Here is a 19,430-nt window from a genome sequence, read left to right as displayed (position 1 = left end):
AGTGGTGTTGACGCTGTGTCAGAAGATTTTAACAGAAGCAGCCGATGTTACACAATGAATCTATGCATGAAAGGGTGCACGGGTAAGTACAGCTCTGATGTCTGGAAACGTGTTGTGAATATATTCAGCTGCAAATGCAGAAGTCAAATATTAAGCACGAAGAATTCTGATCAAATAAAACAGCAAGAGTGATGAAAGGCTGTGTGGATGAACTGATGATTTGGGCTCTGAATAACTTTATACAGTGGGAAGGCTTTCGGCACAGCTCACTAACCTCACGCCTGCACACCCTTCAATACCCTGCAAGCAATTCACTTTGCACTTTGAAAACACTGCAGTAAAAGTGTTGTGGACACTGTGTTCTTGTGGAGGGAAAATTCATTATCTTTTGGAGGTTTCATTTACAGCATTTGGGGAGATAAAAGCCACCCGATGAGAACACGCTGTGATTATCCCACTTTCTGTCCTGAGCTGGTTTCTACCCCTAATGTGAAGCCCGTGCGTTTGGCAGGAATCAAGCACACCCACATACAGACAGGTGAACTGGCAGGAAAGAATTTACACCAGAAAGCTGATTGAGGCATAACGAAAGCCTTTTGGGGCAGAAGAATCCAGTGGACAGAGCGTAAAAATTGCAACGTGTCCTTGAAGTAAGGCATGCGGCTTGTTTGGTCAGCAGATCTCCCTGGCACCAGTGCCTGCCGCACAGCCATGCTTTCTATTGCATATGCCATTTCTTCAGCAGCAAGGACACATGCACTGAGTCACCGATAGCACCAAAGACACAATATCTGCCACACATTAAACAAAGGAAGCCATTCTGAACTTAAGGTGCAAAAAAAGAACACACCTTTATATCTATTCGTATTTTAAGGTGAGCAGTGCTTCTTAGCCGACTACAGAGCTCAGTGGAAGCTATAGGCAGGATGGTGTCATAGCTGGAAGCTGGCACCATTGCACACAGCTATGTAGGTAGTGGAATTAGACAGAAAAAAACCCCCAATGATCTTAGTGCACAGAGACGCGATATACAAGAGAACACAAAAGCAGGACACTCAAGCTAACATAAAAACACAGGGAAACATACATTATACTGTATGCAGCGCATGCAGTAGCAGCCAGGTGAGCTGCCAGCATTTACCAATGTAAGTATAGCACAGCCTCTACTTTATAGTAATTAATGAGCCTTGACCAGTGCAAAGGTCCAATGATTTGGCTCTTTAATTAACTTTTTTTGGCTTCGTAATCTGATATATACCCACAAGAAATGCTAGAAAGTCCTTGTGGAACCAAGGCTCATCAGTCATCTTAGTAATGCCTCCAGTCAGCTATCCGAGCTTTCTAAATGAATGGATGAATGGAGAAAGGACGATTCTTTTCATTGCCACTGTCACTGGGAAAGAAAAACCAATACAATTAAATATGATCACAAATACACTTAAAATAGCATTTTTTGATTAAAATAGGTGTTAGTCCACCCCATAACTTATGCATGCAAAACGTTAAACAATCCACAATCCACAGTGCACTGCAGACATAATCAAGGTCACTGCTTCATCATACCAGAGTGCTGAATATGACAAGTACAATTACATAATTCTTTGCAACAATAGCAAGCAGACATGCATGCCACACTACAGTTAAACCTTCATGAGCCTTAACTGTGCCCATGTGCCAATGCAACAACTAAATGGGCTCATTTGCTTCTCATTTCGGCTGCTGATGGGCACTTAATCTCTGATTAAGCGTAGCGTTTCTATAAAACTGCAAAAAAAAAAAAAAAAAACACTCATCAATTTAGTTTTATGTTAATTAAAACAAGTCTACAGTCATTGTATGTTGAGAGCTCCATACAGAAGATGGGTTTCACAGCGTGACCAAAATCAGCACTTTCTGCCATGAGTTTCAACCACAAGCAATAAAACAGTTGAGACGCACCAGTAAGTGTGTGTCATTTTATGGTTAAATCCATTACCAGAATCAAATGTCTCACTGAGATATTTGCTGAATGCATTCAGAGACAGAGAGAGAAGCACTTGTGTGTTATCTGAGAACAAACTTTAAAATCCATCTAAGACAAAATCTGTCACAATCCTTCCACAGAGATGCAAAACAGCAGGGAATTTAAAAGAATGAATGGTAAAACGTCACAATATTAACATGTATTAAAATTGTACCGACTATTATTAATAAACATCCGTTGCACTTATAGAAACTGAAAGCATTATAACTCTAACACAGAGTGACACCAAGATTACAGAGCTGTTGAAAATGTAACAATGTACACTCATCCACAGCTGAAAAAACAAGTGGAGGAAAAGGTCATATTTTAGATATTACATTCACACACTACATCTATTAAATATTCAGAACTCCCATAAAAGACAAGAGTCAGGATGTTGAGAAGTATTTAAAAATAAAAAAAAAAAAGGACCTAGAGTAGAGAGGAACAAAGCAGACTGGTATGACAATAGCTGCTTCTGTGGATCATTGCTGGTTTAAATGAAAAACACAGCTATGCAGTTTTGCATCCCATAAATGGAAAGGACCACCTCGACAAAGCATTCAGAGACACAAACCGAGAGCAAACATGCGCACAGACTGGCATAAGCAGGGGGGTCTGTACATAAGAGCAGCGGGAGAATCCGAAGCTCTTCTGTGCTCTGAGGCACACCCGTGAAATATTTATTCCACGCTCCACCACGGCAGGGGCACAGCTAAAGCAAAGCTGCCTCTCCATCCGCGAGCTGGACTTTGGAGCAGCTACCGCAACCTGCTAGATTGCTCCGAAGCTCAACATTTTTCTCCTTTGGATCCTATTACAGAGCAAACTGGGAACCGTGTACAAAGCCCTCTAATCGCCCCAAATCCTACATGTTCTCGAAGCTCTTAGCATACAGCGTGATCCCATATTTATCTGATGTTTGGTTCTGCTCAACAATAGGCTGAACTCCATGTTTCTTTTTTCATGAGTGGGGCGGCGGGACCACAAGTGACCACAGTAAGCCGTGACTCAGGAGAATTAAGTGGGCTCACCCCTCAGTGAGTGGTCTTTCGTTAACAAAACCTCAGAGCCAGCTCACAGGGGTTTCCTGTACACTCATACTTTCCAAAGAGGTTCTGTTTTACAAAAGCGCTGGCCACCAAAGCTACTCACTCTCCACACCAAGTATCCAGGCTTTTGACCACGATCGATTCAGACGCCTTATGGTATGCTACTGTAGAGCTGCCCAATTATGGCAACAACAAAAAAATACTCGTCACAATTATTTTGCTCCATATTGGGATCACAGTTACTGCGATTTTGCTCCTTACTGGACTTCTCGTCCTGTCTCAAGCTAAATTAAACCTACCACAGCCAGTAGGGGAGATAGTTTGAGGGGGTGTTTAGAGAAAGATGAAACCGCTGCAAAAAAAAAAAAAAAAAAATGCAGAAAATAATTTTTATCGTTTCATAAATGCCGGAAGCCATAACTGTAATCCATCCGTCCATTTCCTTAACCACTTATCCGAGTGAGAGTTGCAGACGGAGGCTGGAGCCCGTCCCAGCTGACCAACTCTCAGCTAGTTTCCTTCGAACATGTATCTCAGTGTAGTTACAATGTGTGCTTTTGACGGCTACAATCCTCTGGGAAATTGGAAAAATCTCTCACAACGGCAACTTTCTGTGGCTCGTTTTGTTCTCCATCGCAGACACATTTGTTTCGCCTCTGTCCTCTCTGGCCGTTTCCACTCTGTCAAGTGCTGTAATGCGGTCTTGCCATTACTGTTTAGGGAGAATTTACTGCTGCTTGTTTTGACGCAGTGCATCCCCGCTCTGCAGCACAAGTAGCAGAATTGTCAGGTAAAAATGAGACTGTAGAGAGGCAAAATTGAAATTGATTAATTGTGCAGCCTTTCATTAAGGTATATGTTGAGGGAGGGAATGGTGACAAAGTAAAGGTTTTTATCCATTAGCAGCGATTAGATGCAAACGACTCAACGTGTGCCAGAGGTTGACAGGCAAGTGTGAGCTTAATCGTCACCATCTCATTACTTCTTTACTACTTGACAGGGCAGTGCCTGATCACCTCTTTACCTGCGAGACTAAAGTTTCCTCTTATCTAAATGACTGAATAAATCATTAATCTTCAATGATCTTCAGGGCTAATTGGGTCAAGACAACAACTGAAACTAGAATATGGGTAAAAAGTAGAACAAATTAAAAGAAAACCATGGCTTGCTGAACTGTGATAAACACTTTTTTTTAAAAATTGTGTGTTTGCAGAAAGCATTAGCCACACTTGTGCTGCTGGATCTTCCAAACACCTCAAAACTTCTACAAAGGTTTCAATGAGTCTAAACACTTATCAAAGAAGCAAGACGACATTTCAACTACCAGCAAAACTTGCCACGCACGTCTGTAAATGTTTACTGAAAGGGAGCAGGCAAGGAAAGCACAATGACCGACCAAGAGTTTGGCAGTTTCCCAGCAAACACCAGCAAGCACTGGACTAAAAAAGACTTTGTAATCAGAGGGTTTAGAGAGCAAAGAGAGGAGGAGGGCAGAAAAGCAGGGAATGATAGAGTGAGCCTATGAATTACTCAGCAGACACGTCTTTCTCCCTCTTTCCTCCCTGCAGGAGATAATGGGGATCATTCGTCTTCTTGCCCTCCTTTAAGCCCCATCTCTTGGCCACTGATCTGCATCCAGGTCAGCGGAGAAACAACACAGGTCCGTTTTAATGATGTGTAGAATTTGGTGGGAGGAGAAGCAGCACTTTTGAAAAAGCTACGTGTCTCACGAAGCCAGCCTACATAAAGACTGAAGGCCAAAAACAAAACACAGTTTCTCAATCAGCTTCGTACTGCAAGTTGGATGAAAGTTGGAAAGTCTGATGACACCACGCTTATCTCTGTAGAGCCGTTTTCACACACGCAACGAAGCCTGAACTTATCAGAGAACACATTAGCTGAACTCTCGCTGCTACGAATTCTGTAATAGGCAAAAGAGCCCACATTAGAAAGGAGGGGGTAAGCGTTCTGTTATATAGACAGCAAGCGTGAGGGCGCCGTGTATGGTGCCTCCCCTGCACTCTAACTGGGAAGCTCCCTCAAAAACACGTCAAGATCAGACTATTTCCTGCTGTTGCCACACTTGGGATAGAACAACTGTGGAAAATATCCAGATGTGACTCCCGTGTATCTGTCTGAGGTCTACATGTGAGAAAGAGCAGAAATAGCGGCAACCAGTATGGATCTGGCTTTAAAGCACTAACATCTGGCTACCAGTAGCTATATTGATGGAGATGCTTTTAGCTTTGAATGTCACTGGTTTAGTCATGAATTTCATGGAGGAATGCCAAGAATCGCACTTTTACTGACTTTAAACCACTTTCACATTTTATTTAGAGTTTAAGTAAGTCAGTGTGCTCACTTATCCTGCTCCAGCGGAGAAGCCTCAGGTCTGCACTGCAGAGCATTTTCCAATTATTAAAATATATGGGCCTTTTGAATAAGGAAACATCACTGAAGTACGCGAAGTATTTTCGCAATATTAAAGGGACAGAGAAAGAGTTACTTAGGCGACATTTTCCATGAAAAACAAAATCGGCTGAGGACACCAGCAGAGTGAAATCAAGCATTTCTGAACACATAGTCACTGTGATCCAAATACAAGATTTGAAAATACGAGAATCAATGCATCTCTGGAGAAAACAGTTTTTATTATAAGCCCAATCAGAGTGCACAGATTGTTTATTTCACACATCAGCAGGCCTAAGCTGCTGACACTGGAATATCATCTTATGCTATCCCAACAGCTAGCTGCAGACAAACTGCTTAAGAAAACATACATGACGCATCTATTCAGCTTCATGAATTATACAATGCTAGTGCTCCCTCTCCCTCACAAGGACACACACAACTGTTGGCACTCTCGTGCATGGTAAAAAACAAAACAAAACAAAACATCAAGATGCGTCTCGCCAACAGACATAGACGTGCCGCATGTGAAGTCCCAGAGAGAAGAGCTCAATGAACAGGATAGAAAACCTGTACGACTCTCAAGTTCTCATCTACTTCTCATAAAATGAGTCATTTACTGAGCCCTGGGCCAGGATGGCAGAGGGAAGGTGACTGAGGAGCAACATCACAAGGTGAAAAGTTCACAGCAGCACACAGGGATATGCAGAGAGAAGGGGAAAAATAAATGGCATTCCCTTTTCTTTGATGTGAGAGAAAATAGAGAAAATACAGAGGTGAGGAGAGAAAGTGAGACCGAGCGGGTGGGGGGAGCAGGAGAGACAACAGCGTGTATCAGTGGAAGAGAAGCTAGAGGAGATAGAGCTATCAGAGCTTCAACATGGCAGGATGTGACATTTGGAGAGCAGGAAGAGGAAACTGGACAGATATAGATTAGTTTGGTGGCTGCTCCTGAAAACATGTCTATCCCATTAGAGGGTTTGGGTCGCAGTTAATGTGCTTATCAAAGCATGCACCTCGGGTGTACTCCTGAACCTGGCGTGATGCTGCTGCACGACACACAGGAAGAGAAGACTCAGTCCAGATTTTGACATTTGACTTTCTGATCAGTGGGTTTTCTTTTACTTCATGCTTTTTTTTTTTCAAGTTTGTAGAGTTAACATCTTCTCCAGAGTTGATGGGAATAGAGGTCCCACCCTGGGGTCAAATTCCAAATCTAATCAGACTTGAAGTAGGTCATTAATTAGTCAGACTTTGCTGCAGCTCGGCTAATTTCGCCACGTGAGAAATAAAGAAGTGGAGTTCAACAATGAGTCTCATTGAATTAACAGGAAACAATGGAAACTGTTGGTGAGAACAAGAGTCTTTTTCATCAAAAGCACTGCACATGAATATAAGCCCATCTTTATTTACTCTGTGCCGAGCTACGTGCCAATACTTCAGTGTAATGATCACCAAATATGAGGAAGTTTAGGAGCTGTTTACAGAAAATATCAAGCGAATTTCAAGCTGCAACATTTAAAATTTCTTTAACTCGCTTCACTAGTAGTGAAATTACATTTTTATGGACATAACCGCCAATAAAAACACATTACTACCTTCTTATCGGAGACTATTATAACTGTTACAGTCTGTGATGCAGAAACTTTAACTTTTATAAGTATGTGCAAGCAACCAACAAAGAACGAAAACCATCATGATTGGTCTAAAAGATTAAAAAACAAAAATGATTCCTAAAAAAAAATCACCTAAAAGTAAAACATAAAACCAAAATAATTGAGCAAATAATGAGATTTTAGCTTGTTCTAACTTTTCCTTTGCTTGGGTTTATAATTAAGAACTAATATAGCGTCAAACAGAAGACACGCCTACAAGTGCGACTTAAGCACAGTAATAAAACAAACAAGCAAATGAACAAGGAGCAATATCCACAAAACAAAAGCACCCACATGCTTACTTTTCCCCTTCATTACACTTATTGGCACATATTTGAATAAATTGACCAGCTTGTTAGGGTCAGGGTGTTAAGTGAGGCCTCTGACTCTGTAACTTACTTTTTCTACACCTTTTCAAATCTTTCCTCAGACCCTTTGGTGTTATGCTCTCACATACCAGTATCATGGGTGTGTCGGTGCATCTGTTAGGACAGAGCCACCCGATCAAATACTTGGAGTCGTAACTGTGTGGTATTTAAAAAACTTCGGCACTGCCTTCATTATTAGGGAAACAAAACGCTGTCCGGTCTGGTTTAATGTGACCCGTCCCTGAGCAGTAGTCACCAGCCAAACTAAGGCAGAAGTTCAGTTTGATGCAAGATTCCTTGGATTGTTTTTTCTGGTGATGCTGGCATATTTTCAAACACGAGTACAAAACACAGATAAAAAAGGGCGGTGGTTCTGATTGCTGTCACACGCGTGAATAATGCGTAAAGCGCGCTCCGGGCCACTCGCTGTGCTAGTTTGTGTACATGTTGTTGGCAACTTACCCTCCGACAGCTCCAGTTCCAGCTCCGCCAGCTTCTCCCGGACCTCAGCAGGCAGGGTCATAGCGAGAGCCGGCGTGGGCTCTAACATCATCGTCAGCAGCCCGGTGGAGCTCCTCTCAGCCATGGTGGTCCAGCACGAAGGGCGAACGGATCCACTGGTGCCCGGTGAGGAGAGGACAATGCGACCAAGCCCAGAAGATTATCAATGAAACAACAACAGCCCCTCCTCACCTCACTTGGTTCAGGCTCAGAGCAAATAGGGTGTTGGTGCCTCCTCTCCCGTGTGGCTGCAACGTCGCACAGATGTGTGAGAAATGTCTCCAAACGTCATGACACGGCTAGCTGCGGGGCTAGCAGACACACCTGGATCCGTGTTTCCATGTAGGGTGTTGGGACAGGGCCTTGCCAGCGTCTCGCAGCCTCTAGTCTGTCCCTCCTCGGCACTGTCGGCTGCCTGTCCTCAACTGTGGAGGGAACTCATTCAACTCCTCGCTCGCTTCCCACGGCGCAGTCGCCATTGCATCATAGCAACAGCAGCCCCAACCGTGCGCGTTCACGAGGCCCCCACTCGTGCGCTTGCACGGTGCATGTTTGTGCGCCGCCCGCTCCTCCGCGTACAGCTCGCCTGCCTCCTGCTGTCACCCAGCGGTTTCGTGGCACACATTATGACCTTTAATGGATTTATTTTGTACTGTGTTTCATTTCCGTACGTTGTCTTTCTTTTCATGCATTAAAAAAACAGCTAATTTTGATAAAGCTTTGTGAAGAGGTGGAACACGCACTGAAGGGAGCTGAAGTTTTGATTTAAGTGTCTGCGCTTAAAGATTAAAGTTCAAGCGCTGAAAGAAATGTAAATGTTACACTTAGAAATGCACTGAGCTAAAAGTGGAAGCTGGAGTGGAATTCTTGAAATAAATTACTGGCGGTTCAAGCAGGCTTTCAGCTATAGAAGCATTATATTATAAGGCATATAAAGCATTATAGGGTAACCTATAGATAGATGTGGACATTTGATAAAACAAAACACACAGTATATTATTCGTCTGTGTATAACCAACTGACATTTTAGGCTCTAAAGGAAGCAGGAAGAAGTATAACCTTATATGATCTTATCTCTCCTTCCTTTTTTATGACAGCAACATTCCTCTCATTTTTAAATGGCCAGCCAATCGCTCCTATACGCATACAGGTGCATTCATGCCTGCACATTCATATGCATACAACAAAGATATACAGTTATACATATATACATATATTCACCTGTCCTATACATACCTGTACCACAGACACCATTACACTCACAGACACACCTGCCTGAACTACATAATCTGTGTTCCAGTGTTTTATATTTATACTACAACATTTATGTATGTAGTCTTTCTCTCTGTGTGCATATATGTGCATTTACCTTCAAATACCTCTGTACATTCACATATAGACATTCAAAGTATATTTAATAATTTTTTAAAAAATAGTTTGTTAAACTAGAAAATATTTCATCATTGCTTCATAGCGTTTTTCATACTATTCCAGTAAACAAAGTTCATATGGCAGCACTCAAGGCTGGAAGCCTGGAGAGGTCAGCATCATCAAACCTAGTCCTGCTTCCAGAGCTTCACTTCCTACTGCTGTACTTCACCTTTAAAGAACCACGCCATATTTCACTACATTTATGTATACTTTCATTTTTTACATGTAGCATAACTGATATTGGAAGACAGAATCTGCAGGGTGCAGCTGCACATGGTTTGTGATTTTCTTGCAGTAGTGCCTGTCAACGCTACTGAGACCAGTGGATCCAACTTTGATGCTCCCAGCAGGTTTCTAAAGTGGACGGTACCACAGTGTCTGTGAGAAAGAGGTCAACATATGTCACAAAGAGAGAAATAATTACGTGTTAATTTCACATTGATGGCAATTGTGAGCAGAATTTTTAAAAAGCGTAATGAGGGGTCTTTAAGGTTGGATTTGTAGACTATTTTATTTGCAAAACTCTTTGTTCAAAGTGGAGGCATGGGCATTTACATTTACATAACATGTGATGTCATTGCTTTTCTGTGATTCCAGAGTTTCTTGGGAAATAAAATACTACATGGCCTCGGTGAGTTGCACTTCTAAAAGGTCAAGTGATTCTCAAATCTAACCATTGTATCAGTCATTATTTTAATTTTTCTTTTAACCTTGTTGTAATACAACATGTCATAATATGATAGAAAATGTTAAAAATAAAAGTAAAAAACACATATAGACTATGCAAACATATTTTTTCAGATGCAATAGTAAATACAACACAACTAACTTCTATTAAAGGCAAAAAATAGCTTATGGATGTTAAATTTAACATTTCAATTCATACAAAAATCTTTGTATGAAATGTTAAATTTTGTATCAACTATGTTAGCATCCTTCCAATTACACTGTAGCACACTAACATAGATACATATTTTAAAACAAACAAAAAACTGTAATGTGCTTACATGGTGACAAAAACAAACTACAGTAGTGGGTTAAATTACAAAATTATAACATGAATTAGAGGGAATGTCTATTTACATATACATAAATATATATAAGTACTTTAAAAAAAAAGCATGATAGTGTTTCCTTCATTAAGAGAAATTTTCAAGGTTTCTGCATACATTTTAAAAATAATAATTTAAAGCACAAATTAGCTCAGATTGTTTTCAACAAGACAAAAAAAATGTTACAAATGCACAAATGTACAGCGTGGAGTATAAATAAATATTGCAAGTCATCTTTAAGATTTAAGCCTACTTTTTTTTGCTTTCCCCAATGCACTGTAACTTTCATCACAGTCCAGATGACTGGGCGTCCTGTTTGGTAAACCTTTACGTTTTAAAATGTCGCTGCCTGTGGAGTTAAGGCTGGAAACTGTTGTAGTTGATTTATCTGCTAAAATTATAAATCTGTTGAAACACAACATATATTATTAAACATGCAAGTTAATAATAACAATAAATACACATTTAAAGTTTTCAGTTTTTACCTCCAACTATAACATGTCGTGACTAAATATGACCATTAGGTGTCACTATATACGCAATAAAAACGTTCTTCTTGAGCAAGTTCTGAGCTGCATCAATACTTGTGTGTCCGACACTGTCAGCCGTAGTATACAACTGGAAGGGCAACAAACTTGATTGAGGGCCATGTGACTCATTGGTACATAAAAAAATGAAATAAAACAAAGTGAAAAACAGAAATAAAAAGACAGAGAAGCCTTCATGCTGTCATTTATGTGCAATTGATCGTGTACTCAAAGCAAACTATGTCTGCTATGTTTGTGACGTTAATCCCCGATGAGCTCTGCAGTTAATGAGTCAACAGCGTGGTAGTGACTCTAACGCACTATATACCTCAGCCTGACCGCACTCTACGACTTTAGCCGATCTGCCGCTGCATGGCTTAGCTGCTTTGGTCCCTAAAAATTTCATTTCCAATCGTACCACTTACAGATGACTGTTGAATATCTAGGAGCCAAGAACTTTCACTGGCAGTGGTATCGTATTGCAGCACTGCACTTGGTGAGCTCTTTAGAATGGCCCATTTTTTCACAAATGTTAAGGCAGACTTCACGGCTAGGTGCATGATTATGGAGACCCGGGGCATTGGGATGGAGACACCTGCGTTCAAAGATTAAGAAGTCCACAAGTATAGCTTAGCTGCGCAAGCTGATGAATGTCCTATTTTTTTATCACAAGGAAGCAGGACCTGAACAGGTGCCTCCGCTCCAAAGTCGGTGGCCTCCTCAGTGCTGCAAAAGCACTAAGTTACTGCTAAGAAAATAATTAACTTGAGTTTGAGCTGCCTTAACTAATTATCAGTGTGGCTGTTTAACTTTTTCATCCCCACACTAACTGAATTTAACATATAGTTACATAAGGGTATCAGCACAATTCAGCTGAGGAGGCACAGTGACTCTAAGGCCTATCTGTAACACCAGTACTGGTGCCAGATACTTCACGGTGTTTAGCAAATGAATAGTAAATAAATTCTTTATTGTAAGTACAGATCTCTCCTCAGGGTGTGTTTTACATCAAGGTGGTAGCTGGCTTGAGGATTAATTCTGCTGTGTTCAAAGACGACGTTGTTCACCTCCATTTGAATATCATCAATCTTAATTTTCCTGTAAGAGCACAAACAAAGAACAGTTTAGCTTATAAGAAACTTATAAGAAAACTTCCATGATGATGGAGTAAAGTTAAATAGTGTTTATACCTGCTTTGGGCTTTGATTAAAGCATTTGTCAGAGCCTTCACATACACAGAGCTATGTTCCTCTTCTTCCAGCTGACACTCATCTGTCCAGCAGTGACTCCAGAACACATCTGCATCCATAGGAATAGCTGCTGTGACAGCCCCATCACAGCCATCTGTCTCGAGGTGCCCATCGTCCGGGTTCATCCTGGGGCGCAGGGACAACTTAGGTACGTTGTATCTCTGGATGAAGAAAAGTTTGGGCTTTCCCGCCAACAACGGGCATCTGTTAGCATTGAAAAGACGCCTGACTTCGTTGGTAGAAAATCCATTGCCAGTCGAATCTGTGCCCAAAAGTTGACTTTCTGTGCCACGGCTAATGATGCAGCACACGAAGCTATCATTTCTGAGTTTCTCCATCTTATCGAGAATATTTTCGAGAGCTGAAAACACCTCATCAGAACTCAGATACTGGTAGAGATCCACGCTGAAGTGAAGTGCCTTAAATGTTTGTTCCAATTTTTCTGAAGGAGTGAGCAAAGATGAAACGAGAATTTAAGCATCACCTTGACAATAATCTAAAAAGACAAATGTAGCTTTACATTTTTAAAACACAGATCAGTGGCAACCAAAACTACTGAAAGGGTAAGTGAACATTTATGATCTTAATACAATGATTGAAATGCACATTTTAACAGCAAAAACTTGCAACATGCAAACAGTACCTTTACCCCTGTCACGCAGTTATATGCAGCTGTAAGGCACTTTTAATTAAATTTGAGCTACTGTGCTACACTGTTTGTTTTTGAATTACACTATATTTATGTTTCAGCTGTAGTTACAACAGACTTTTTATAATTATACTGCTATAATAAAACACACACGTTAAGCTTATAAAATACAACACATTGCTCTTTCTTTCAGAAGCTCACAGCCTTTGAATTCCCCCTGCCTTCTAAAATAGCTACATTTTGACAACTGTTAATAAACCACAAATAAGTAAAATGAGCTTCCTTTTTCACGAAAGCTGCAGATGTAAAAGAAATTCCCAAGGAAATACAAATCTGAGTAGCACAATAGTTTTCTTGTTCTTCTCCCATTAAGATTTTTTCTAGGACGGGGCTGGTCCCTCGTTTGGAAACTACCCAATAATACATCGAATACAGATAAGCGTATAACTGTAGGTTTATCTAGCGTACACAATGATGCATCAGCTTTAAAACCTACTACAGCATCTGGTGATCATCCTTTTATTTTTCTCCCCCAGCAGGATAATAAATGCACGACTATACCTCTAATTAAGGATTTCTACACTGTGATTTTGGTACTTCTGTTTAAGTAGAAAAGTACAAAGTGCTTTGTGTCTCACCTCCATCATTACCGACGCAGTCTATGATCACACAGTGTCCTCTGGGATTAGTGTTAAATTTATAGCAATCTGGCTGACTCTGAAATTCAAATGAGGTTGTGGGGAAATGTCGTAAATGCAATTGAGTCATTCAGCACTTGAAAATATAATCAAAATACTCAGAGAAGGAGGGGAATCCTCACCTCAGAGCTCGGCCCCAGGCGGGCACCTGATCGTGGGCTCACTCCTACTGCAAACAAAGAGTGTTATGGTTAACAGAAGAAGAAAGTAAACACCAGGGCAAACAGGGGGTTTCCAGCTGTAAAACCCCTGTGAGACTAGATATCAGTCTCATGGGGATGAAAAGGTATTTTGATTAAAAATATAGTCTTAGGCTACACATCTGTGGTATTTTGCTAGACTTACCAATGCGGCGCTCTTGTGTAACATGCTGTAGAGGAAACAAAAGAGGAGATATTTTTATGGTTTTAGTGGAGAAAACATTATGGGAAATGTGAACTAACATCTGCAAAGTGTCTCACTCACAGAAATTCTACAGGGTTGCTGCAGAGACAAATTTTGCTGCTGTTCAGGTGCCCCAGCTGTAAAAGACAGGCATATATACATACATAATGTCTCTGTGTTTGCTGTTCTATTGTTGTCGCTGTTTAAAGAAAAATGATCCTATTACATTTGAAACAAGCCAACACATTAAATAAACAGCATTAAATTAGTACTGAAGATTGAATCTACCCTACTGTTGTGGTTGCAGGGGTTAAATAAAACTGAAATGCATTTGGATGTCATTTTTTCATGATCATAATCTTTTAACTTTTGTGTCAAAGTTGTTGAACATTATAACAGAGCACAGTCACAAAAAAAGTCCATCCATCCATTCATGTTCTTAGCTGTTTATCCAGTTTTGGGTCTAGGGTGCCAGTCCCAGGTGAACAAGGGCCAAAGGAAGGCTACATTCAGAACAGGTCATCACAAACTAAAAAAAGGTGTTTACCCTTAATACTGAGTTTTTGGTATGGAAAATGTAATAAACTTCCTATTCTTTGCTTACTACACTCACCAGCCACATCATTAGGTACATCTTGCTAATACTGGATAGGATGCCTTTTTGCTTTCAGAAGTGCCTCCATTCTTCTCATTGGCATAGATTCAACAAGGTGAAGGAAAAACATTCCTCAGAGATTTTGGTCCATGACAACGTGATAGCGTCACACTTTGCTGCTAAACATCAATGTGGAAAATCTCCAGTTCACCCACATCCCAGAGGTGCTCTATCAGACTGAGATCTGGTGACTGTGGGGCCCATTTGATTGCAGTGAACTCATCGTCGTGTTCAAGAAACCAGTATGAGACGATGCGAGCTTTGTCATGTGGCGCGTTATCCTGTTGGAAGCAGCCATCAGAAGATGGGCACACTGTGGTCATAAAGGGATGGACATGATCCGCAACAATACTCAGGTAGGCTGTGGTACCAATAAAATATCTCCCACACCATTACACCACCACCAACAACAGCACGAACCATTAATGCAAAGCACAATTGATCCAAATCCATGCTTTTTTATTATTTAAGCCAAATTTTGACCCTACCATCTGAACCATCAGAAAGTGAAACTCGGCAGACCAGACCACATTTTTCTGATTGTCTGTCGTCCAATTTTGGCGAAACCATGGAAATCACCTGGTGTGGTGTTCTGCTGCTGTTGCCCATCTCCTTCAAGCTTCAACATGTTGCGCATTCAGAGCTCATCTGGGTACCTCGGTTGTAACGAGTAGTTATTTGGGTTACTGTTGCCTTCCTATCAGCTTGAAGCAGTCTGACCCTTGTCCTCTGACCTCTGAGATCAACATGGCATTTTCGCCCACTGGATAAGTTCTTGTTTTTGTATCGTTTTCTGTAAACCCTAGAGATGGTGGCGTGGGAAAATCCAAGTAGATCAGCAGTTTCTGAAATACTGAAATAGATATTTGCATTAATTATGAGTGATTGTGAGTATCGATAGTTTCGGGTATGCTATACTGATGAGGAACATAAAACTTAACCCAGTTCTGTGTAACTAGTAGGGAAGTGTTTCCCACTTCTCACTGCATAACTGTTACAAACCTTTCTCGTGGCGTTGCTATTTCAAGCCCTTCAGTATATAAAGCGAAAAGGGAAACACAGACTAACCTGAATTCTTGTAAGTGGTCAGTTTTTTGACTAGATCGATCCTGCCAATGTTTGTCAAGCAGTCCTCTACGACGTTAAGTCTTTCTGGTGAGACTGAATCCAGCTTTTCAAGTTCAACAATGATATCCAGAAAACTCTGTAACACAAAAGAAATGGCAAAGATATCTAAAATGTTTGTTTTTTTAATTAATTTTTTTTTTTTTTTTTTTTTGGGGGGGGGGGGGGGGGGGGTCCCCATCATTGACTGCACCATGTTAATAATAATTTAAATTACATTAAAATTACCATGTTAATGTTGTTAGTAATAAATCCCCACCCACATAAATTTGAAAATGAGTGAAAACAAAATCATGTCTCATTCATTCGGGGTTTTGTTGTTGTTTTTACCTTTGTCTTTTCAAGCTTTTCACGAGATAATTTGCAGCTTAACAGGAATTTAATACTGTCCAAATCTTCAGTGTCCAGCTCCTCACTTAGTTCTGTCATCAATACTCTGCAGTAAGTGGAACAAACACTGTTAACTTAAATTCTTCAAATCTTTACGATTCATCAGCTCATCTTAAAGGATGTCTTACCTGAAACGTGGGACCATTTGTCTGGTCCTCTCCAAGTCATCCCTGTTGACTTTACACACCTTCCTTAGGATATCCAAACGCCCCAAACGCCACATGAGCTCTGCCAGAAACAGGTGAGCGTTCTGATGCTGCGTCACTTTTGATCTGAGCATCTCCTTCATACAAGCCACACTGTGGTCCGTGTCCAAGCTTTCACATAAATAGAAGAGCCTACTGCGTTCATTGCTGCTGAGAGCTTCCGCGATTTCATTTATAGCAAGTAGCTGAAATTGATCCGGAACAGCCATGTGGACTTTGGTCAAACTTTAAGAGGAGATGAGCCCTTAAAAAAGAATTATAGTCAAGGCCTGTGGGTCACAACAATCACAATGTTAAGATCCACAAAAAGTCGTGAAAATATAATAAGTCATTGCTAATGGATAGTTATGAAATTATAGAGATACCTTACCGAAAAGAGTTCTGCAACAAACACGTAGCCAAGCAGAAGAAGGAAAACTAGAAATGACGCACCGCTTAAAAACGCGAGGAAGGGGATTTACCAAATACTCCCCAACGTAAAATGAAACCAGCGAGGATCCGCTTAACAAGCAATACCATATATGTAATTCCTGATTCTGTCCCTTTACAAAAACTGCGCAACGCACGAAAGCGAAAGCAAAGAAAAATAGCAGACCACACCCACAAATGAAGTCATGGCGAAAGCACGAGAGGCGTTCTGGGAATCCATCCTACCTGACAAACCATCCTACCCGTTGTTTCTGCGCATGCGCACAACACGAAATTAAGTAGCGAACCGTCCTACTTTTGTGAATATTAGCCAGAAAAATACTCTGACGGGTAAAATTAAGTGCCAAACCATCTTACCTTTGTGAGTGTGACCTACAAGCGTACTAACAGCTAAAATTTAGTGGCAAATCGTCCTACCTTTGTTAATCTCAGCTAGAAGCATATTTTCACAGCTAAAATTTAGTGGCGAACCATCCTACCTTTGTTAATAACAGCTAGAAACATACTTTAACGGCTAACATTAAGTGCCAAATCATCCTACCTTTGTTAATAAGAGCTAGAAACATACGTTTGACGGGTAAAATGAAGTGCCAAACCGTCCTGGCTTTATAATTATGAGCTACAAGCATAATGTGATGGGCAAAGTTAAGTGGCAGACCGTCATACCTACTTAAATTTGTGCTGGAATTACTCTGTGAGAGCAGAAATGTACATAAACTACTTAGGGTAGAACGTTTTGCACCTTGCAAAATTGTGCAAGATTGCTATTGTTTTGCCTTTGCACGGTGTGAGATTTTCTACTTCAAAACTAAAACTACACACACACACACACACACACACACACACACACACACATATATATATATATATATATATATATATATATATATATATATATATATATATTCTTTTGCGGCTATTTTGTTGACGTACTTTTTTTGTTTACATACTTCACTGAAGAGGTATGTGCCACCGTGCCTGCACATGTAAAATTTTCGACATCTGCCACTAAAGAAAATATACTGTCTGCAGATTTTTTAAAAAGCACTAAAAAAATATGGAATAATCAGGACACGAATATGGTTCACAGAGAACCTAGTTCATCAGTTACAAAATTAGATCTAAATGCGGTGAGGGTGTTTTCAGTTAAGGTTGACTTCTGCGAAAAGTTTACAGTCTAACTTATGACGAAACCCCCTGTCAGCTGCAACCTTCCACACGCCACTCACTCGTTGTCGGCTGCATCGACCCCAACGTAGGGTTACATGTCTTGGGAGGTGCACCTCATGTTATTTAGAAGGTTGCTGCGAAGGGTTAAAGGACATTTCGAGGTTACATTGTAAGTTATGATGCAGATTTCCCGCGGAAGTCTAAATCAGGCATAGCTGTGGTGCTGAGGTCAGTTACAACTCTGTCTAATCCAAAACCAGACTCAAAACCTTGTTTTTTCTCACAGGCCTAAATTTAACTGTGTTCAACTCTCTGTAAAGTGTTTTTGCTTCTATGTTAAGCATTTTGATTTTTACATACAATTAAATATGCTATATAAATTTGTCATTGCAATAGATTTTTTTCACATTTTGTTTTATTGTTTCTTTGTTTCTTTGTTTTTACCAGAGAGAAAATAATTTCTCATACAAGCTGGAAAAAAGATAAATGTATCACTTAACTGGATCATAATTTGCAATAACCTGACTTTTTCCCTTAGCAAATAATCTTTTTGGCCGTTTGAACGCCTATGACTGCATTTTCCACAACAAAGTGACATTAGTTCATTCTTTGGATTTTGTGTGTATCATGCTGTGTCATGCTGGGATAGTTGTGTGCTGAGAGATTTGAGCCTCCCGTTAAACACTGACCCACTACGGATGATAATCCTGCTTCTCTGTCTGTAAAATCTCTCGAGGCTCAACCAGAAGCCTGACTGAACTCTGCAAAAATAAACTTTTTAGAAACAGCTTCCTGTCTAACACCTTTCACCCACTGAGTGTTGCAGCAAGGGGTAGGTGGACCCTCATACTGTGGAACAAAACAGTCATGCTTGCCCTGTTGCACAGAAGCAAATCTGTGTCAGAGGCAAATATGCTGTAATAAGTCCCCTTATTATTCATACATTGTCTGGTAACATTATGTTTAAATTGTAACAATTAATTAATATAAAATAAGTTAATTTAATGTAATTTAAATTATTCTTCATTAAAAATTTAACAGCAAAGCTCTGAATATTAATTATTGAATCTGAAAGTTATGTATTTGCTATGCTGGTTTTACTAAGCTTTTACTAAGGTTTTTAAACTGTATTTATTCTGATTTCACAATAGTCTTACCTTCTCTAGATATATGCTTTGTCATGCTGTATTGTTTTACTGAGCTGCATACCATTCAGCTATTTAAGATATCACATCTCATATATTTGTTCGGTTTAATTTTTTAACTGCTGTAACAACGGGATATTAAAGTCTTATCTTAATCTTTTTATCTTTTCTTTGTTAAACAGATTCAGTGGCTTATGGTGTGTTTCAGACTCTGAAGGGATAATCATGCACATTAAAAAATAAAAAATAAAATAACGGCTATCTGTGGCAATATGAGCGTGTTAAACCATTGATTGTAACTTTTCCAACGGGCTTGAACGCACCACTGCTAC

At 40.2% G+C, this 19,430-nt stretch overlaps 2 protein-coding genes across 11 annotated transcripts in view; both read right to left on the bottom strand.

The window, feature by feature from the left end:
• dip2a (DIP2 acetate--CoA ligase A) overlaps positions 1 to 8,477 on the bottom strand; it is an 86,784-nt gene extending 78,307 nt beyond the window's left edge. For all 8 annotated transcript variants that reach the window (XM_087830130.1, XM_087830132.1, XM_087830131.1 and 5 more), the window contains exon 1: positions 7,949 to 8,477. In XM_087830130.1, the coding sequence (XP_087686256.1) occupies positions 7,949 to 8,072 (124 nt within the window). In that variant the 5' untranslated portion in view covers positions 8,073 to 8,477. The remainder of the gene's footprint in view (positions 1 to 7,948) is intronic.
• A 1,433-nt stretch (positions 8,478 to 9,910) lies between these two features.
• Positions 9,911 to 17,008, bottom strand: LOC102782818 (CASP8 and FADD-like apoptosis regulator). Of its 3 annotated transcripts, none has more exons than XM_035906818.2 (10): positions 16,725 to 17,008; positions 16,277 to 16,623; positions 16,089 to 16,194; positions 15,702 to 15,837; positions 14,060 to 14,115; positions 13,940 to 13,964; positions 13,717 to 13,760; positions 13,535 to 13,613; positions 12,188 to 12,689; positions 9,911 to 12,095 (listed from the first exon to the last, which is right to left on the bottom strand). In XM_035906818.2, the coding sequence occupies exons 2-10, from the start codon at positions 16,561 to 16,563 to the stop codon at positions 11,966 to 11,968; spliced, it is 1,365 nt and encodes a 454-aa protein (XP_035762711.2). In that variant the 5' UTR covers positions 16,564 to 16,623; positions 16,725 to 17,008; the 3' UTR covers positions 9,911 to 11,965. The 3 variants fall into 3 exon arrangements, with proteins under 3 accessions (XP_035762711.2, XP_006788657.2, XP_006788658.2); XM_006788594.2 differs by having other exon boundaries at positions 13,717 to 13,763; positions 16,725 to 17,007; XM_006788595.2 differs by having other exon boundaries at positions 13,717 to 13,763; positions 16,277 to 16,598; positions 16,725 to 17,007.
• Positions 17,009 to 19,430: the final 2,422 nt, after the last annotated feature.

Source organism: Neolamprologus brichardi, chromosome 16 (genome assembly GCF_056152115.1).
Source record: "Neolamprologus brichardi isolate AB-2024 chromosome 16, ASM5615211v1, whole genome shotgun sequence".
Lineage (NCBI taxonomy): Eukaryota > Metazoa > Chordata > Actinopteri > Cichliformes > Cichlidae > Neolamprologus > Neolamprologus brichardi.
Note: the sequence above shows the minus strand (reverse complement) of the source record. Positions and strands in the feature narration are given on the sequence as shown.